Below are 17,371 nucleotides of genomic sequence, written 5' to 3' on the forward strand. Positions count from 1 at the left end.
CTGCCTTCTAAATATAATTAACTTCACCAAAATAATAAATCCAGCTATAATATTGCTGGATGCAACCAAGGCATTTGACAAACTGGAATGGGACTTTTTAAAAGAAATGTTAAAGAAAATGAACTTTCGAAACAGTTTTAAAGACAAAATTAATAAATTATATCAAAATAATAAGCTTGATTGAAATCGAATTAACATAAATAGAGGAACAAACATGGATGCCCTCTGTTCCCCATTTTATTTGCTGTTTCAATTTCACCTTTTGAAGAAGATTTAAATGTTAATACAGGTATTAAGGGCATTGTAATGAATGGGAAGCACTATAAAATAAGCCTCTTTGCTGATGACATAGTGCTTTTTAAAATGAAGCTGGAAAAATAAGTAAAAGCAGTGATTAACGAAATCCAAACATATGGGAAAATAGTTGGACTTCAAATAAACTCCACCCCGCAACTGTTAATTCAAAACATAGACAAAGTGACACAGTTAAAATTTCAAAATCAAATAGGTATAGGAATATGTTTAAGTACTAACCATTTAAAATAGCTAGGAATTTCATTCCTCAAGATCTAACAAAATTGCTAAAATCAAACTTTAAACCTCTTATCGAACAGCTTAAAAAAGACATCCATAAACGGATGAATTTAAATCTTTCTTGCCTAGGAAAAGTAGGAGCCATTAAAATGAATACGCTACTTACCTACCTCTTGCAAATTTTACCAGTCTATATATCTGAAAAGGAAATAGCGATTTGGCAAAACATGTTAAATAATTTCATACAAAACAAATACTCAGTATTAAATAAGAACACTATGTACAGAAACTCTAAACAAGGTTACAGTATGGAGTCAATGTCGCCCTGGCAGCATTCCACGGAGCCTCCGCAGGACGCTATCTCAAACAGCTTTTTAAAAGGTTGAAAAACCTTTTCATCTCTCCCCTGGAATTAAAAGGGGAGGCAAGAGCAGCATCTGGATGAAGTTTTGGAAGATTAGTCCTCTGTGTGAATTAGCAGGGGGGCTCAACTCTAAAACTAGCCTGCCGAGCTTAATCATCGCTCAAAGTTGTAGTGAACCTCCTGTCTAATTAGGATAAATCAGGGCTGATGTGATCCATTGTAGTTTATGGATTAAGAAATACCAACAATATTTGAGGAATGGATTAAGAAATTTCAACAATATTTGAGGACCTGCAAGATCTGTTTGAAGAGAAGGATGGCTACATCAAGGAGAAAAAAAGGATCTTCGCCTACCCCCCATACCTCCCTTGACAAAGGCTCCGAGAACCGAAGATACAGGGGAGTTGCTTGCTCTGATAAAATCTTTGTCTTCGCAATTTGCTGAAAAGGCTAAGAGGTTGGATACAACTCAGAATTCCATCACCGCCTTGCAAGGGGCCGTGGATTTAATCAACACTTCTTGGCAAAAAATGGAGGCGAAGGTTAATGAGCTGCAAGATCGGGTGGCAGTGAACGAGACTGGGTCACAAGCTTTTTTCAACAGTTTTTCTGTCAGAATCTCTCAACTGGAAGCTTTTGAGTGCAGGGCAAATGTACGAATCATTGGATTTATTAAATGTATTAAAGATTTACCTACCAATGTAAATTTGTCTACTTTTAAAAATAAGCTTTTGCATGAGATACTCCCTGTGCCATCTGATTATTCAGTTGCTATTGAGCAGGCATTCCGTGTGTCAAATGCCAAAGGGACTGGTTATATGATTATAGTCCAATTTGCAAGAATCTTCACAAAAAATTATATCCTGCATTTGGCAAGAGAGGGCGGAAACCTTTTTTGGAAACAAGATAAATGTTATTTCCGGATTACACCAAAGAAGTTGCTGATAAAATAAGGCAATTTTGCAAGGCGAAAAATATGGAAAAACAAATGAACTTACAATATCACTTAAAATATCCTGCTACATTTTGCATGTTTTCTGAAGGTCAGATGAAGAAGTTTCTAAATCACGAAATGGCGGAGGTGTGGCTAAATGGAAAATCGCATGAGATTTCTGTTCCAGCCCCATGAACTGGAATCTACAAACATGTTTTGTTAAATGGCTATGTTTAGTCTGTAAGATTCAGGCTAGGCCAGAGATAATTGCTCATATGTGTCCTTTTTTTTCTCTTTCTTTTCTCATTTTTTTCTTTCTCTCTTTTCTTTAAATCCTTTCTTGTAAAATAGATATGATATACTGTATTTAAATCTACTGTTGAGGATGTAAAGAAATGTGCACAGTCATTTATATATCTAGTACAAAATAAATTTCCCTTCATGGATCACTGCCTTGTTGTGGCAGAGGGGCTTGCGTAACTCAGTGAAGCCATAAGCTATGCCGTGCAGGGCCACCCAAGACGGACAGGACATGGCGGAGAGTTCTGACAAAATGTGGTCCACTGGAGAAGGAAATGGCAACCCACTCCAGTATTCTTGCCAAGAAAACCCCATGGAACGTATCACAAGGCTAAAAGAGATGACGCTGGAAGATAAGCCCCTCAGGTCGGAAGGTGTCCAATATGCTACTGGGGAAGAGCAGAGGGAATTTCCAAGTAGCACCAGAAAGAGTGAAGCGGCTGGGCCAAAGCCGAAAGGACACTCAGCTGTGGATGTGTCTGGTGGTGAAAAGAAAGTCCAATGCTGAAAAGAACAATATTGTTTAGGAACCTGGAATGTAAGATCAATGAATCAAGGTAAACTGGAGGTGGTCAAACATGAGATGGCAAGATTGAACATCGACATCTTGGGAATCAGCGAACTAAAATGGACAAGCATGGGCGAATATAATTCAGGTGACCATCATATCTACTACTGTGGGCAAGAATCCCTTAGAAGAAATGGAGTAGCACTTATAGTCAACAAAAGGGTGGGAAAAGCAGAACTGGGGTACAATCTCAAAAACAATAGAATGATCTCAGCATGAATCCAAGGCAAACCATTCAACATCACAGTAGTTCAAGTCTATGCCCCAACCATTGAGGCCGAAGAAGCTGAGGTTGATCAGTTCTATGAAGACCTACAACACCTTCTAGAACTAACACCCAAAAAAGATGTCCTCTTCATCATAGGGGATTGGAATGCCAAAGTAGGAAGTCAAGAAATCACCAGAATAACAGGCAAGCATGGCCTTGGTGTAGAAAATGAAGCAGGACAAAGGCTAATAGAGTTTTGCCAAGAGAACACGCTGATCATAGCAAACACTCTTTTCCAGCAGCACAAGAGGCGACTCTACACATGGACATCACCAGATGGTCAATATCGAAATCAGATTGATTATGTCCTTTGCAGCCAAAGATGGAGAAGCTCTGTACTGTCAGTAAAAACAAGACCAGGAGCTGACTGTGGCTCAGATCATGAGCTTCTTGTTGCAAAATTTCGGCTTAAATTGAAGAACGTAGGGAAAACCACTAAACCATTCAGGTATGACCTAAATCATATCCCTTATGAATATACAGTGGAGGTGAGGAATAGATTTCAGGGATTAGACCTGATAGACAGAGTGCCTGAGGAACTATGGATGGAGATCAGAAGCAGTGGAGATTAAGAAGAGGTGGAAAGAATACACAGAAGAACTATACAGGAAAGATCTTAATGTCCCTGATAGCTATGATAGTGTGGTCACTGAACTTGAGCCGGACATCCTAGAGAGTGAAGTCAAGTGGGCCTTAGGAAGCATTACTAACAACAAAGCTAGCGGACATGACAGTATTCCAGCTGTGCTATTTAAAATCCTAAAAGATGATGCTGTTAAAGTGCATCATCTGAGATAGGAACAATTTAGTTTCTTTAGGAAGATTCTGAGTTTAGCTCCCTTTGTGGGGAATGCAGCAATATACTTGGTAGTGGGTATTCAATCAGTTGAATGCCAGGCTTGGATAAATGCCTTGAAATGGTGGTTACATGTAGATTTTTCTGAAGCTCCTGGTAATTATATTCATCTACTGCTTTCTGATTCCTTTGTTAGTCAGTGGATGAGGAAAATGGAGGAGGATTTTTAGGGTAGTGTCCAAAAGGGGCCATGTGCACTTGCTCAGCCCCACCAGCCCAGGACCACGCACAGCTGCGATATAGTGATTTGAGGCAAGTCCAAAAGCAAATGAAAATGCTGGTTTCTGGAAGGGCCATGACCTGCCCTTTCATTTGCATCTTCCTATGTTCCTATGAAGTGCTTCCATTTGTGCATGGTGTTGTGAAGTGTCATGCACAATGTCTTGCACAATGTCACACAGTGATCCACTAGCTTTTTGCAAGAATTAATAGAACAACAGGACTGACAGAACTTCTTATGCTTGCACAACGCTGGATCCCATACCATTTGTCTTACAATAAATGAAATGGGACTCCAACAAGTATTAAGTAACTCGGTTATAGTACCTGTTGCTCTCAATTCCAGTGGAGTGAATAGGAGTGAATAGGAGCCTATCATTTTGCAGGATAAAATCAGAGGTTAATTTGTTCGAATAATTTAGAGGATTTTGGCAGCATTTCAAATCTTTTGTTTCTCTAATGGCCGTTGGAATTATTAGTGGAATTATTCACTCCACTGTTCGAATAATTTAGAGGATTTTAGCAGCTTTTAAAATCTTTCGTTTCTCTAACGGTCATAGACCTGCGTGTTTAATCCCAAAATATGAAATAGCAAATACTCATTAAAAAGAATATTTAGACAGATGCATATTTGGTTGATTTATACTTGTCAGTGTTGAAGATGAGAGTATGTAAGTTTTGAAAGAGTAAGCAGGAAGTGGAGAGGTTGGCACAACCTGAGCGTCTGAAAGGCGTACAGCCTGAAACGACACCCTTTGCAGTAATGAGGCAACATTGATATTAGGGTAGATGTCAGAGGTAATAAGAATCTCAGTTAAGGTTCACTTTTGTTAGAGTTCAGGACTGAGCTGGAGGTGAGAAAGTGTCCTGGATAGTTGAGTGGGAGGTGCAGTAATGGAAGTTTCCACAGGGAAGAATGTGCACAGTTGAGTCCTGGTCAGCTTTCTCTCCAGCCAGCTCTACTGTTTGACTTTTGCCTGCCAGCCAAGCTTTGTAAGAAAACAAAAATGAAAGATAACCTTGGCAGCTATCCCAACTGATGGGAGGGGTGATGGGGGGCATAGCTGGGGTTACAAAAGAGGGGGGAAAGTGGACATGATTGGAAGGTTGGCTTCTAAAAGAGTTCCTAATTGCCTGAGAATGGTAGGACGCTAAAAGAAGAGTTACAGCTCCAGCTTATTGGACTCTGCCACTCCCCGGCCTGTAATACTGCTGCTGTAAGATTTTTTTTATTTTTTTTACTATAATTTCGTATATGACTTTCAGATTTATAACAGTGAAGGGAATGCCTTGCTTCATGAATTTTATGTATTGTTGAGAGTGAATAGTAAACTGCAGTGTCATGAATTGAATGCCACTCAGTGAGGCAGAACATTATTTCATATTTTTTGTGGTTTGTCTGAAATACTCATAACCATGTGTGGTACAATGAAACTTCGGCAGTTTTGCAAATAAGCAAGTTTTATTGTTGCAAGCAATGAAGGTGGATAGTTGTTTTGCCTCAAGGAGTCATAGAAGATTTATTCACTACAAGAAGAAAGGCATGGGGCCAGAAAAGCTTATTCATAATTCTGAATTGTGTAGAAATGCATCCATAAATACCATTTGAGTATAAAAGAGAAGAGAATATATTGTTAATAAAGGTGAGATAGTTGGCAGAAAGTATGGTGTGGAGAATAATGCATTATCCCAGGATTTGGGGAATTAACTGAAAAGCTTGAGCTGGTTAACAATCACAAATAAAGCCCAAAGTGGCTTGGGGCCTCAATATTTGAGGGAGCACCTCTCCCTATATATGCCTGCCCGAGAACTGAGATCTGTTGGAGCGGCCCTCCTCTGCATCCCACCAGTATGAGACATACAATATGGTGGGACGTGGGAGAGAGTCTTCTCTACTGTGGCACCCCAGTTGTGGAATGCCCTCCCCTTGGAGGCCCGATTGGCGCCGACATTGGTCTTGATTCGGCGCCAAGTAAAAACGTAGCTTTTTACCAAATCCTTTGAGGGCTAAATGCATTCCCTACCTAGCACATTGTTTTAGCTGTTTTAGATTTTAACTGGTTTTAGCTTGTTTAATAGTTTAATATGTTTTTAGGTGTTTATATATTGTTTTATACTATTTACATTGATTTTATCTGTATGCCGCCCTGAGATCTTAATGTTTATAGGGCGGTATAGAAACGTTTTAAATAAGTACAGCACTCTATTCTGGGGAGGTTCTCTCAAAAGATAGGTTTAGAACCTAAAATATTGCCCTTCCTTTTCCTTTGAAATGAGTGTTTTGTTTTGACTGACACAGCGGGTCTCCAGATGAGATGTTCTACAGTATTCTAAAGTAAAGAAAAATCCTTTTATTTTTTGTTTGTAGACTGAATACCCAGTTTTTCGTTCTTTTGTAAAGAAAACATTTCATCTTGAATGTTTTCTTCACTATGTTCATGAACATTCTTTTCTTTTCTTGCTGGGATCCCAAAGGATTTAAACCGAGTATTTAGCAATAATACTTACACTTGCATTTTAGAGTTGTCTTTCAGAACTTGTTAGACTTCAAATTTTTTATATGATTGAGAAGGGATGTTGATGCCTTGGGGAAAATAAATCTTCTCAAAATCAGTCTTTTGTGTAACATTTTCCCTGCTTTCCAGTTTTTCTTTCACAAAGGACATTTACACTACAACTGCACCACCCTTTAAAAATAAGTTTTGTGCTGCTTTGACCAGCTGAATTCATTCCCTGCTTATGTGGTATTTAGTTGCTCTAAAGAGCATTCTCAATTCACAAAGATTTATTATGTGAGAAATACATACTACGTGGAAGCTTTTTTAATATACAAAATTTATTCTGGTTCCTGCTTATGCTATGTTATATTCATACTGCGGTGTTTCTTTTGTTCAGTTTTGTAGGTTTACTAAGCATTCATTATTTTCTGCTACAGATTTTGGACAGAAAAAATAACGAAATTGAGGTACTGAAGACCCTGTACAAAGCCAAACAGTGTGAAGCTGAAGAAACTATTCAAAAACTTGAAAAAAAAGGTGATGCAGCATAAAGTACTCTGGGTCCAGTGGTGTTATGTTCATCCCAGCTTGAGCTAGAGGCTCAAGGTCTTTATCAGGAGTTGCTCCTCAAACCCATCCTGCCCTGGATTGCTAGGGCACAAAAGACCACTTGAACTTTCTTTGGTATCAGCTTCACAGTAGATGAGGCTGTTGGCATCCCAGTCAACGGCTACTGTTTGGAATGCCTGTACCATGACTCATTTTGATACCATGACTTTGGACCTGCTTCCTCATTCCTGTGTTCCTTTCTTTGCTGTGCTCCAGCTCTCCACAAGCCCTGATGCTGCCTGATCTGTCCACTTGTTCCTTAGTCTTTAGTTTTCCTGATATATCCCTAACTTAATTCTTCAATTTGCTCCCTGAAAGTCTTGCTGACTTCAAGTAGGATTCATAGCTAAATGTATTTTAAATTTTTATTGTGAACTGCTGAGGGATTTTATTATATTCAGTGATATATAAATGTGAATGCATGTATGTCCCAGGGGCCATAGCGGATCTTTTTTGGGGGGATATAATAATTTATTTTTTTAAAAGAAACAACAACAACAACATAAACACACACTACACATACACTAAAATATCTCTTAAGATTGTAAGATATCTACCTTTGGCTCCCCTTACACAACAAATGCTTATTATTATTCTCTAGTTCTTATCTTAGTTGTATATCATACATTGAGTTCACAGACATCATCTCATTTCTCTCCTAATTTTTAACAACAAAAAAAGGAGAACTAACCATCTCAAAGTTCAAAATCCACATGCATACATATCATTTTTCTCTATTTCTTGCACAAATTCTATAAAAGGTTTCCAATCTAACATAAATGTAGTTGTTGATCCTTCTTTAATTATAATAGTAAATTTTGCCATCTCTGCCAGCTCCATCATTTTCATGATCCACTCGCTCACAGTTGGTATTGTTTCGTTCTTCCACTTTTGTGCATACAATGACCTTGCAGCCGTTGTCAAGTAGAGAAAGAGGTTTCCCCCCTTCTCTTTTATGTGTTTATCTGTTAGACCCAATAAAAAAGTTTATGGCTTTAATTCTATAGTAGTCTTTAATATTCTTTTGAGCTAAAGACTGTATTCGTTTCCAAAATATTTTAGCTTTTTTACAAGGCCACCATAAATGATAAAACGTTCCATCCTGATCTTCGCATTTCTAACATTTTCCAGAAACACCCTTATACATTTTAGACAGTTTAAACGGTGACATATACCATCTATACATCATCTTATAAAAATTATCTTTAAGATTTGTACATAAAGTAAATTTTAGATCTTTTCCCCACATACTTTCCCACTCTTCCATTAATTAATATATTATGACCAACATTTTGTACAGTATAACTGTATTTTCACAGTTGTTTTCTTTTCTTTTTCCTTTCTAAGTTTATAGGCCAACCATCTTCCTTGTTTATTAGCAAATTCAAAATGTCTTTGTTTTACAAAGTTTAATTTTTTTTACATATCCTGAACTGTTAACATCGACAATTGTTGTTGGAGTTATTTAATCTGTCAGAGGACACTTCCCTTTCCCAGTTTTTTCTTTAGGAATTCTTCTTTCTCCTTTATCTGTTTTAGAATATTTTGTACCTTCTCTTTTCTTTTTCAGTTGCATATTTTGTTGTATAAAATAAGCTCTCATATAGGCCTTACTTGCATCCCATACTGTTCGGATATTTGTTCCCTTGTCCAGGTTCAATTAAAAAAATTCTCTCAATTTCTTTTTAGTGTCATCCACTATACTTTCATTTTGAAATATCATTTCATTCAATCTCCATCTAAAAGTAGTGCTTCTTTTCACATATGATATAGATACAGGGTTATGGTCCAAAAATGATCTTGGTAGAACTTGTATTTTGCCAGTATTTATAGCAAACTCTTTAGTTGTCAAAATCATATCAATCCTTGAAGAAGATGTATGTCTTTCTGAAAAATATGAATATTCTTTTGAGTTTCCAATTTTATCTCTCCATACATCTACTAAAGCCAAATTATCCATCAATTCAAAAAGACTTTTAGGTAATTTCCCTTGATTACTCTTTATTTTTTTCTCCTATATTCTATCAATTTGAAGTGCAATCACCCCATTCCAATCTCCCATTAAACACCAACTGTCAAAAGTTAGATCCACGAGTTTGGATAAGAGATCCTCATAAAATTCCGCTTTGTGGTCGTTAGGTGCATAAACCCCTAAAATCAACATTGATGCACCATTCAATATAATTTTAACTCCCACAAAACGACCGTGTTCATCTGACAATACTAATTCCGGTCCCAAATGCGGCTTAATATATAAAACTACTCCATTTTTCTTTTTTCGGCTTGCAGTTATACATTCTTCACCTAATTTTTTATTAATTAAATATGTGGTATCTTCTTTCTTAATATGAGTTTCTTGTAAGCCTATTATATCTTGTTTCAATTTTTGTAATAATAAAATACTTTCTTTCTCTTTTGAGGAGCATTCGCCCCATTAATGTTCCAAGTTAAAAATTTGTAATCCATTTTTTAAGAAATATAAGATTAAGATACATTCTTAATTTCCACCTGTTGCACCCTGAGTGCTATCATCTTCTTATACAGCAGTTTGTAGGTCTGTCGGATCTTTTCCATAAGTTGGGCCATAGCATATCATGGATATGCAGAGAGGGAGGTCTGCCTTTCAACGCCCTCCCTGGATGGTGGCGGAAAGCTCTGCCACTGTGCCTACCCTGACAGTGAAGCAGTTGGGGACAAGAAGGGATGTTCTAGGGACATGCCAGAACAGATTGCATGATCTAAAACCCCTTCATTTCCCAGACATGCCTCTCTAATGGGGGAAAAATGCACCAGCTCCGTATTTTACCTCCCACTGAGACCAGAGGGAAAGAAAATTAAAAAGCAGACCAGCAAAAGAAAAGATAAGACCCCTTTCAGTTCTGGATGGTGCAAGCCTGAGAGGGCTTTCGATTTAGCACTTATTCTTCCCTGTATTACACTGCTGTCTTGCTGTTAGCAGTGTCATATGCTTCGTTCAACTTTTTGGTTGCTTGATAGTAAGGTTGAAATTACTCAAGGGCCTTGGGATTGTGTGTGTTTTAGTACTAGCCCCTCATATCATATGCCATACCAGTTCTGAAACTGAGGAGACTTACAAAAGCAGTTTATCATATGGCAAGGTGGACCATTAATCATAGTGAAAAAGCTTTAAAAATCCCTATTAGGCATGTATCTTGGATACAATTAAAGTAATTATTTAGATCTTGACCATGTAACTCATCAGCCTCTCAATACATGATTACCCTTATGGTGAGAAATTATCCTGAAATACTTTGAAGGAAAAATAATTGTTTATCATTCAGAGTTTTAAAAAAAAAATACAGTCAAGGGCAATTTTCACACATAAAAATTAAATAATGCTTTAAAACAAAGTGGGATCAGCTTGAACACTCATCTGATTATATCTCTTTGCCTGATGGAATAGCTCGAAGGTCATCTCATGTATTGTTTCTTCTTGTTTTTTTATTTTCTGACAGTTCAGATGCTTGTCCGTGAGTCACAAGTCGTTAGAGAAGCTAAGGAAGAACAAATCATGGAGTTAAAAAAGTTGTGTGAACAAAGTACAGATTCCCTGAACAATGAATGGGAGAAAAGGGTAACTGATATTTCTTGCTGTTGAAAATGTAGGAGAATATACATTCTGCTGCCTGGTTAATTGGGAGAATCTTTTTGGCGGATTAAGGGTGCAATCCTATACACGTTTAGACAGAAAAACATTGTACAACTCCCAGCATTCCCCAGCCAGCATAGGATTGAGCCCTAAATATTTTAAAATCGATTAACCAATTAATCAGTGAAAATCAATTTTAAAAACCGTTCCGTTCTACATAAAATTTTCATGAACCTTTTCCAAACAGAAGGAGCTTGTAATTCTGATTAAATGAAAACCTTGTAATTTTATTAACTTTTATTATTTTGTTGCATCTGGGATTGGACACAATCTGCTCAGCTACAATATTTTTGTGTAACAATATAAAACTGTATTGAAAAGTATATTATTAAAAGATCATATGAGGGATATGATGTGGCTTCCAATTCCTGACATTCTTTTTATAATTTCTGGATTTTGTGATAGTATTGTCCTTCCAGTGTGAAAACGAAAATGCCATAACTGAACTTCAGAAATAGTCTTTATTTTTAAAACAATTTATTATAAGGTGCTTTTTGAGTGGATGCCCAGAAACATATATGGAGTTTTTAAAAAGATTACAAGTTTATTGTGACCCATATAGAGCATCTAGATACAGACTCTTCAGATCTTAGGGAGCATTTTCTTCCATATGTACTTCCATAAGTAGAAAACGGTTCTACTTTCTTGGGTGCTTGTAACCTCGTCTCCCTCTTTCATAATACTAGAACCTGGGGTCATCCAGTGCAGGTGAATGGTGGGAGGTTTAGGCCAGATAAAAGAAGGTACTTATTCATACAGCATGTACTTAAGCCATGGAGTTTGCTACTACATGTGGGGTTCCCATAGGCATTTGGTTGGCCACTGTGAGAACAGAATGTTGGACTACATGGGTCTTCGGTCTTATCCATCATGGCTGCTCTTATGTTCTTAACTAAAATCAATAAGAGCAAGAGCTGGGCCTTCTCAGAGCTGATGGAGGCAACTCTTTAATCTCATGAGTAAGGACCGGGATAAGGTTCTGTGATCACATTCCTAACTCCGAGTCCCTCCTCTCTTTTGTGTGAATTCCCTAACTGTGGTACAGGTGTGCATGTAGTCTTGTATTTGAAATCAGCTTCAAAGCCAGTTTTGAAATCCTTGGATTATTGAAATCATGGTCAACATCTTACCATAGCAAACTGTGGCTATTGGGAGACTGGCAGAGTTTTGCCATAAAATGGAAGAGAGGGTTGATTGCATCATTCTTTAAGGTGGGATATTATAACTTTTGGAATTACCTCTGAATGGGAGCCCAACAGAACCCAGCTTTACAAGTTTTTAGAAGATAGGCACAAACAAAGCTTCTCCAACCTGATCCTCTGCAGATCTCTTGGTATAAAGTAAGCATGGTTACTGGGAGTTGTAGTTCAACACAATTGGAAGGCACCGAGTTGGTCAAGGCGAGTATAAACCATTATAGTTAGACATACAATTGTGCATTAGTTTGAGACTTGTGTTATTGTGCTGGTTTGGTACATCATGCTGTACATCATTCTTAATAGGATTTACATGTACTTTAAGCACACCTGAAGCATAGTAACATCTGAACATAGCCGCAGTTGCATCTTGCAGGGAAATGGCTTTCTCTTCCTCAGTATTCAGTGACACATAGAGCCTGTTACCTATGTAGCTGTGGCTGAATTGTTCTATTGACTGCATGAGCATTTATAGAATCTCTGTTAAGAGATTGGCCTGATCTGCCTCACCAGGAGAATAGAGCACTGCATGATACTTGTGCTTCAGTATTGCCTTTTTAACCTTTCTTTCCTCACAAATGGAATGGTTGGCTGCTTTGGCTAGGATATCTGAGGCAGTGGAAGGGGAAGAAGAAACTTCCCAATATTTCTCATCTTTAACCTTCCTTTTCCTCCCTATCGCTTTAGCTATAACTGCAGGTAAATGTTTATAGAATGGTACAAATAGAGTAATGTGTTAGGAAATGACACAGATATCCTATACATATGGAAATCATATTTTTAAATTATATAATACATATCTACTGTAGTTTAGGCAACTGCTGTATGGAATTCTAATTTGTGTATGTGTATAGCTCCATAATGCTGTGGCTGAAATGGAGAAGGAAAAGTTTGATCTTCAGAAGAAGCACACAGAAAATATACAGGAATTGCTGGAGGATACAAATGCACGTCTAAGTAAAATGGAAGAAGAATATTTGGCACAAACGAAAGCAACTGTAAGTTTTGTATATTGACTACAGGTACATATTTGCATTATACGGGTGTCATGAAACAGCATATTTTAGTGCTGATTTATTTGAAGGATACTGTTACAGACAGCTATTATTTGAAAGAAGAGTTCAGGTAAAATATTTATTCCTGTCATAAAAATATGCCTAATTATTACTAGCGTGAAAATTATGTTCATGTTCTTATAGTACTGGAAACACAAACATTGCTTTATTGAAGGGACAGTTAAACGAAATGCTGTTACATTGTTTCCAACTGTAATGTGCGAATGGGTCCAACCTTTTTGGACCTATCGGTACTTTGGGGAATTTAAGAAACTGCTGTGGGCACCACGACAAAATGGTTCCCATGGAAGGTGTGGCTAATCACATCATGGCTGTCTTGGCAGCCTGGCTAGTCAAAAGGCAGGTAATTCACTCAAGAAACTGAGTACAAGCAGAGGGAGGGTCTGAACTCCAAAGCCAACCCACATCTTTGACCCCATAGAAGCACAACAAAATACCCATTTAATCCTATGTATGTTTACATGGAACTCAGTGGGAATTACTTCTGAGTAGGCCTATATAGGATTGTTCTGCTCATCTTATCCATGCACACAGCTTTTTCAAGCCTCAAAGGAAAAGAAAATACCTCTAGCCCCAAAAGGAAAGAAAAAGTTGTCCCTACCTTGACCCCAGCCTCAGCCACTCTGTTGCCCACCTGGCACACTTACCTCTTTTGCCATCAGAGCCACCACCTAGGAAGGTGCCCTGGTGTATGTGTGCATGCAAGGAGAATATGAGAAGGGGCTGGGAAGAGAAAAAAAGAGCAAGGCTAGTGACTGGGAGGAAGGGGGAAATAGCAAGACAAAGGGATAGCAGGGGAAAGAAAGCGCAAGGCTAGAGTCTAGGAAGGGGAGAAACAGTGAGGGAAAGACATGGGAGGAGAGAAAGCAAGGCTAGAAGCTGGGGGAGGGGAGAAACAGAGGTAAAGGGTGGTGGTGGAGGAAATAGTGAGGCCAGAGGCTGGGAGTGGAGAGAAACAGCAGGATAAAAGGGTGAGTGGAGAGAAAGAGCAAGGCTAGGGGCTAGGAAGGAAGAGAAAGTAGGCAGCTAGGTCTGGGGAAGGGAAATAATGAGGAAAGAGGTTGGCAGGAGAGAAATAGCAAGGCTAGAGCCTGGAAGTGGAGAGAGAGAGCGAGCGTGCATGCACAAAGGGTGACAGTTTGTGTGGGCGGAAGAAGATTGTGTGTGGTCTGGAAGCAATTTTTTCCTTCTCTGTCTGCCCGCCATACAGTTGATCAGCAGCAGGTTCAGGAATAGGAAGGAAAACCTGGCACCCTAATGTTTTTCAAGATTTTTATTAAAAAAAAATTAAAGGGGGCAGGGAGTGGAGAGCTTCATGGATGCCATTGGAGGCCCCTGCTGGTGCCATGCTGGAGACTCCTGCACTATTGTTTTCAATTCTTTTCCCCTTCCTCCCCAAGTCACACAAGTTTTTACTTTGCTTCCATGTTTGTTTTGGTCATACTCCCTAATCTACAATATACTGAAATATATTGTAGATTAGTGTAACATCTTTATCATGAAAGGGCCATAGTAGTCCAGTGCATCAAGATCTGCTCCAGCTACAGTTTTTTCACTGCTTTTCAGTTCTGTAGAGATTTAATCCTGCAGGGGCACAAAACGTGTCTTGACTTTTATGCTGATATAGCTAATCAGGAACTGCTCTTCAGGACTGAGTATAGCTGTATCATTGAAACATTCATTAAGTGGGTTTCTTCGATATATGGTGTGGATTTCTTTCTATAGCTGACCAGATGTTTGATGATATTTTCCAGTTTTAGTGTTCTTAGTATGTAATGTTTAAACTTAGTTATTTAACATATTTTTAGGCCACCTTTCACGACAAATCCTCTCAAGGAGACTTACAGTATAAAATCATAAAACACAGTCTCCAAAGTATTGCAGAAATTCAACCCAAATTATAAATATCAACATTAAAAAACATTTACAAGGCCAACAGCCTTGTAAAACCACTTAAACCCCAGTTCAAACCAGCACAAAGGTAAAATAAGCCTGTCAATGAGAACTTCTTAATTAAAAGCCAGTCAAAAGAAGTGGATATTCAAAGCCCTTTTAAAGATCAAAAGTGAGTTCCACAGATTTATGGGGCACCATTGAAAAGGCCCAGTCCCTATAAATCCATTTCCTTTTGGTAGGGTTGCAACTGGCATACCAGCCTAAACTGGTAAAAGGAATTCCTAGCCATTGCTTCCATCTGTGCTTCCACAGACAGTGCTGAATCCAGAAGCTCCCAACTGTGAGCTTGGCCCTTCAGGGAAAGTGCAATACCATCCAGAACCCGTTGCACTCCTCTACCCAGATCAGTTGGCTTCCCAACCCACAGTATCTCGGTCTTGTCTGGATTAAGCTTCAGCTGGTTGGCCTTCATTCCAATCTCCAAACTATCTACAGACAACTGCTTGAACAACCTCCTCACTAGAACTGTATGCTGTCCATATACTGTTGACACTGAAGCCCAAATTCCCAGATGACTACACTCAGGAGTTTCATGTAGATATTAAATAACATGGGGGCAAGATAAGCTCAAGTTTAGGTATGATAAATCTGTTCAGCTCTGATCTCTTATTCATTTCATTAATTCTTTGGAAGGCACATACCGTCATATTCCTGTAAGGCAACCTTTCTCAAACTGGTGTCCTCCAGATGTGTTAGACTACAACTCCCAGCATGTTGTAAGGCAGAGATCATGTATCTGTGGAGGCAGTTGCATATATGATGTAGCCTATTTATTGCTTTATCTATTTATAGGCCCTCCCAGAACAAAATTTCTATCCCATTATGTGTGTCAGTGTCCTGGGTGGTTAATAAATGATATACTGGTATACTTACTTTTTATGAATATGAATGTATATCCTATCAAGTTGCATTATTTGCAACAGCAGCTAAGAAAATTTGAGCAAGTAAGTTGAATGTGTCAGTGGATTAGAAAAGTGATTCTGTAATCTGAGTAAGAAGTCAAAGGTAATTACTGGAAATTTTATGAAGGATGAATTTTAATTATACATTTTATGTTAAATGAGAATTGGAAGCTCAATCACTTTTGTATTGTTTGCATAGGCCATTGCATTTGTATTTCATTAATTCATTTTCAAAAGAGTTAGGCTAAACACTGTATTTTCCTTTTTCTCTGACATGGTCTTTTTCTGATATTCAATCAATTTATTGGAGAGAGTGAAGGAGTCATTTTTCTTTGTTTGGGGGGTGTTTGTGTGTATTTATTAGGGTATATATTTCAAGGCTAGTTGTGCTGTAGCACCTGAAACTCAGCAAGTCTCTAGAAGCTATGGGCCAGTTCTTATGCAATGGCAAATCATGTGTTAATTAACTGACGATTTGCCATGCACAAGCAGGAGTGAGGGAATGCACTGCCTCCAGCATGCTCCTCACTTACGCTTTTAATCCTATGATTAGGATTATCCTTACGCCTATGATTTGTTGGGTCGTAGGTCATACAGCGTGATGTGTGAACCCAGAACGCTGGGTTGTTTAGGGGCTAAACAACACAGTGGCTAATCCAACAGCAAACAATGGGATTACCACTGGGTTTCTTAGATCCTAACTGCTGGGTTGTTTAGGTTTGCCCGTCATGCTGTACAACCTGTGACCTAGCTGATGGTACGTTGTGATTAAAAGCGTAACTGAAGAGCTTGCTGGAGGCAGTGTACTGGCTCACTTACTCACACTCATGTGTTGGGTTAATTAACCTACGATTTGCCATTACATGATAACTGGAACTGTGTGTGCCACTTTTCACGGAAATTATTGTTTCACAATGTGAAGTGATGCCTTTTTTGTGTTGGTCTGAGTAACGGGGGACGGAGTCATTGTGTGGGGTGGATGGGGAACTACTATTCCAGTGTTCTCTGTTTTATAGCAGAGTTACACATTACTCTTGGTCTTAGTGTTGAGGTAGCAGAAATAAAGAAAGCTTCTTTTTTATACATTTTGGACCCTAGCTTTTTCCTTTTTTTAATATAACTGTATTTTTCTAGTAGAATTAAGATAATTCCCAGTGAGGAACTATTTTTCCTGATGTTTTTGCTTTTATCCCTTTAAAGCATTAAATAACTCCTGGGCACACAGGGACAGTTAATACATTACATTTCTTGTGGTAACATATTTGATTATGCAACTTCTTTTCATACAGCTCATGCCACACTGTAAGAAAAAAGTTGCATAATCACCTTGTGCTTTTCAAGATTTCTATATTAAGTGACAGAGATGAATGTTTAGTCCTCTGTCCCCCCACCCCTGTCCTGTGTAGCAAATGCTCATGACT

General features: G+C 38.3%; 1 protein-coding gene across 9 annotated transcripts in view; it reads left to right on the plus strand.

Moving 5' to 3' along the window:
- Positions 1-17,371, plus strand: part of CEP112 (centrosomal protein 112) — a 411,978-nt gene that overhangs the window by 101,007 nt on the left and 293,600 nt on the right. For all 9 annotated transcript variants that reach the window (XM_084837487.1, XM_084837488.1, XM_084837483.1 and 6 more), the window contains 3 exons: positions 6,979-7,078; positions 10,627-10,745; positions 12,871-13,014. In XM_084837487.1, the coding sequence (XP_084693613.1) occupies positions 6,979-7,078; positions 10,627-10,745; positions 12,871-13,014 (363 nt within the window). The remainder of the gene's footprint in view (positions 1-6,978; positions 7,079-10,626; positions 10,746-12,870; positions 13,015-17,371) is intronic.

This window comes from Heloderma suspectum, chromosome 2 (assembly GCF_057233095.1).
Source record: "Heloderma suspectum isolate Gila_16-S chromosome 2, 16-S_ref, whole genome shotgun sequence".
Classification (NCBI taxonomy): Eukaryota; Metazoa; Chordata; class Lepidosauria; order Squamata; family Helodermatidae; genus Heloderma; species Heloderma suspectum.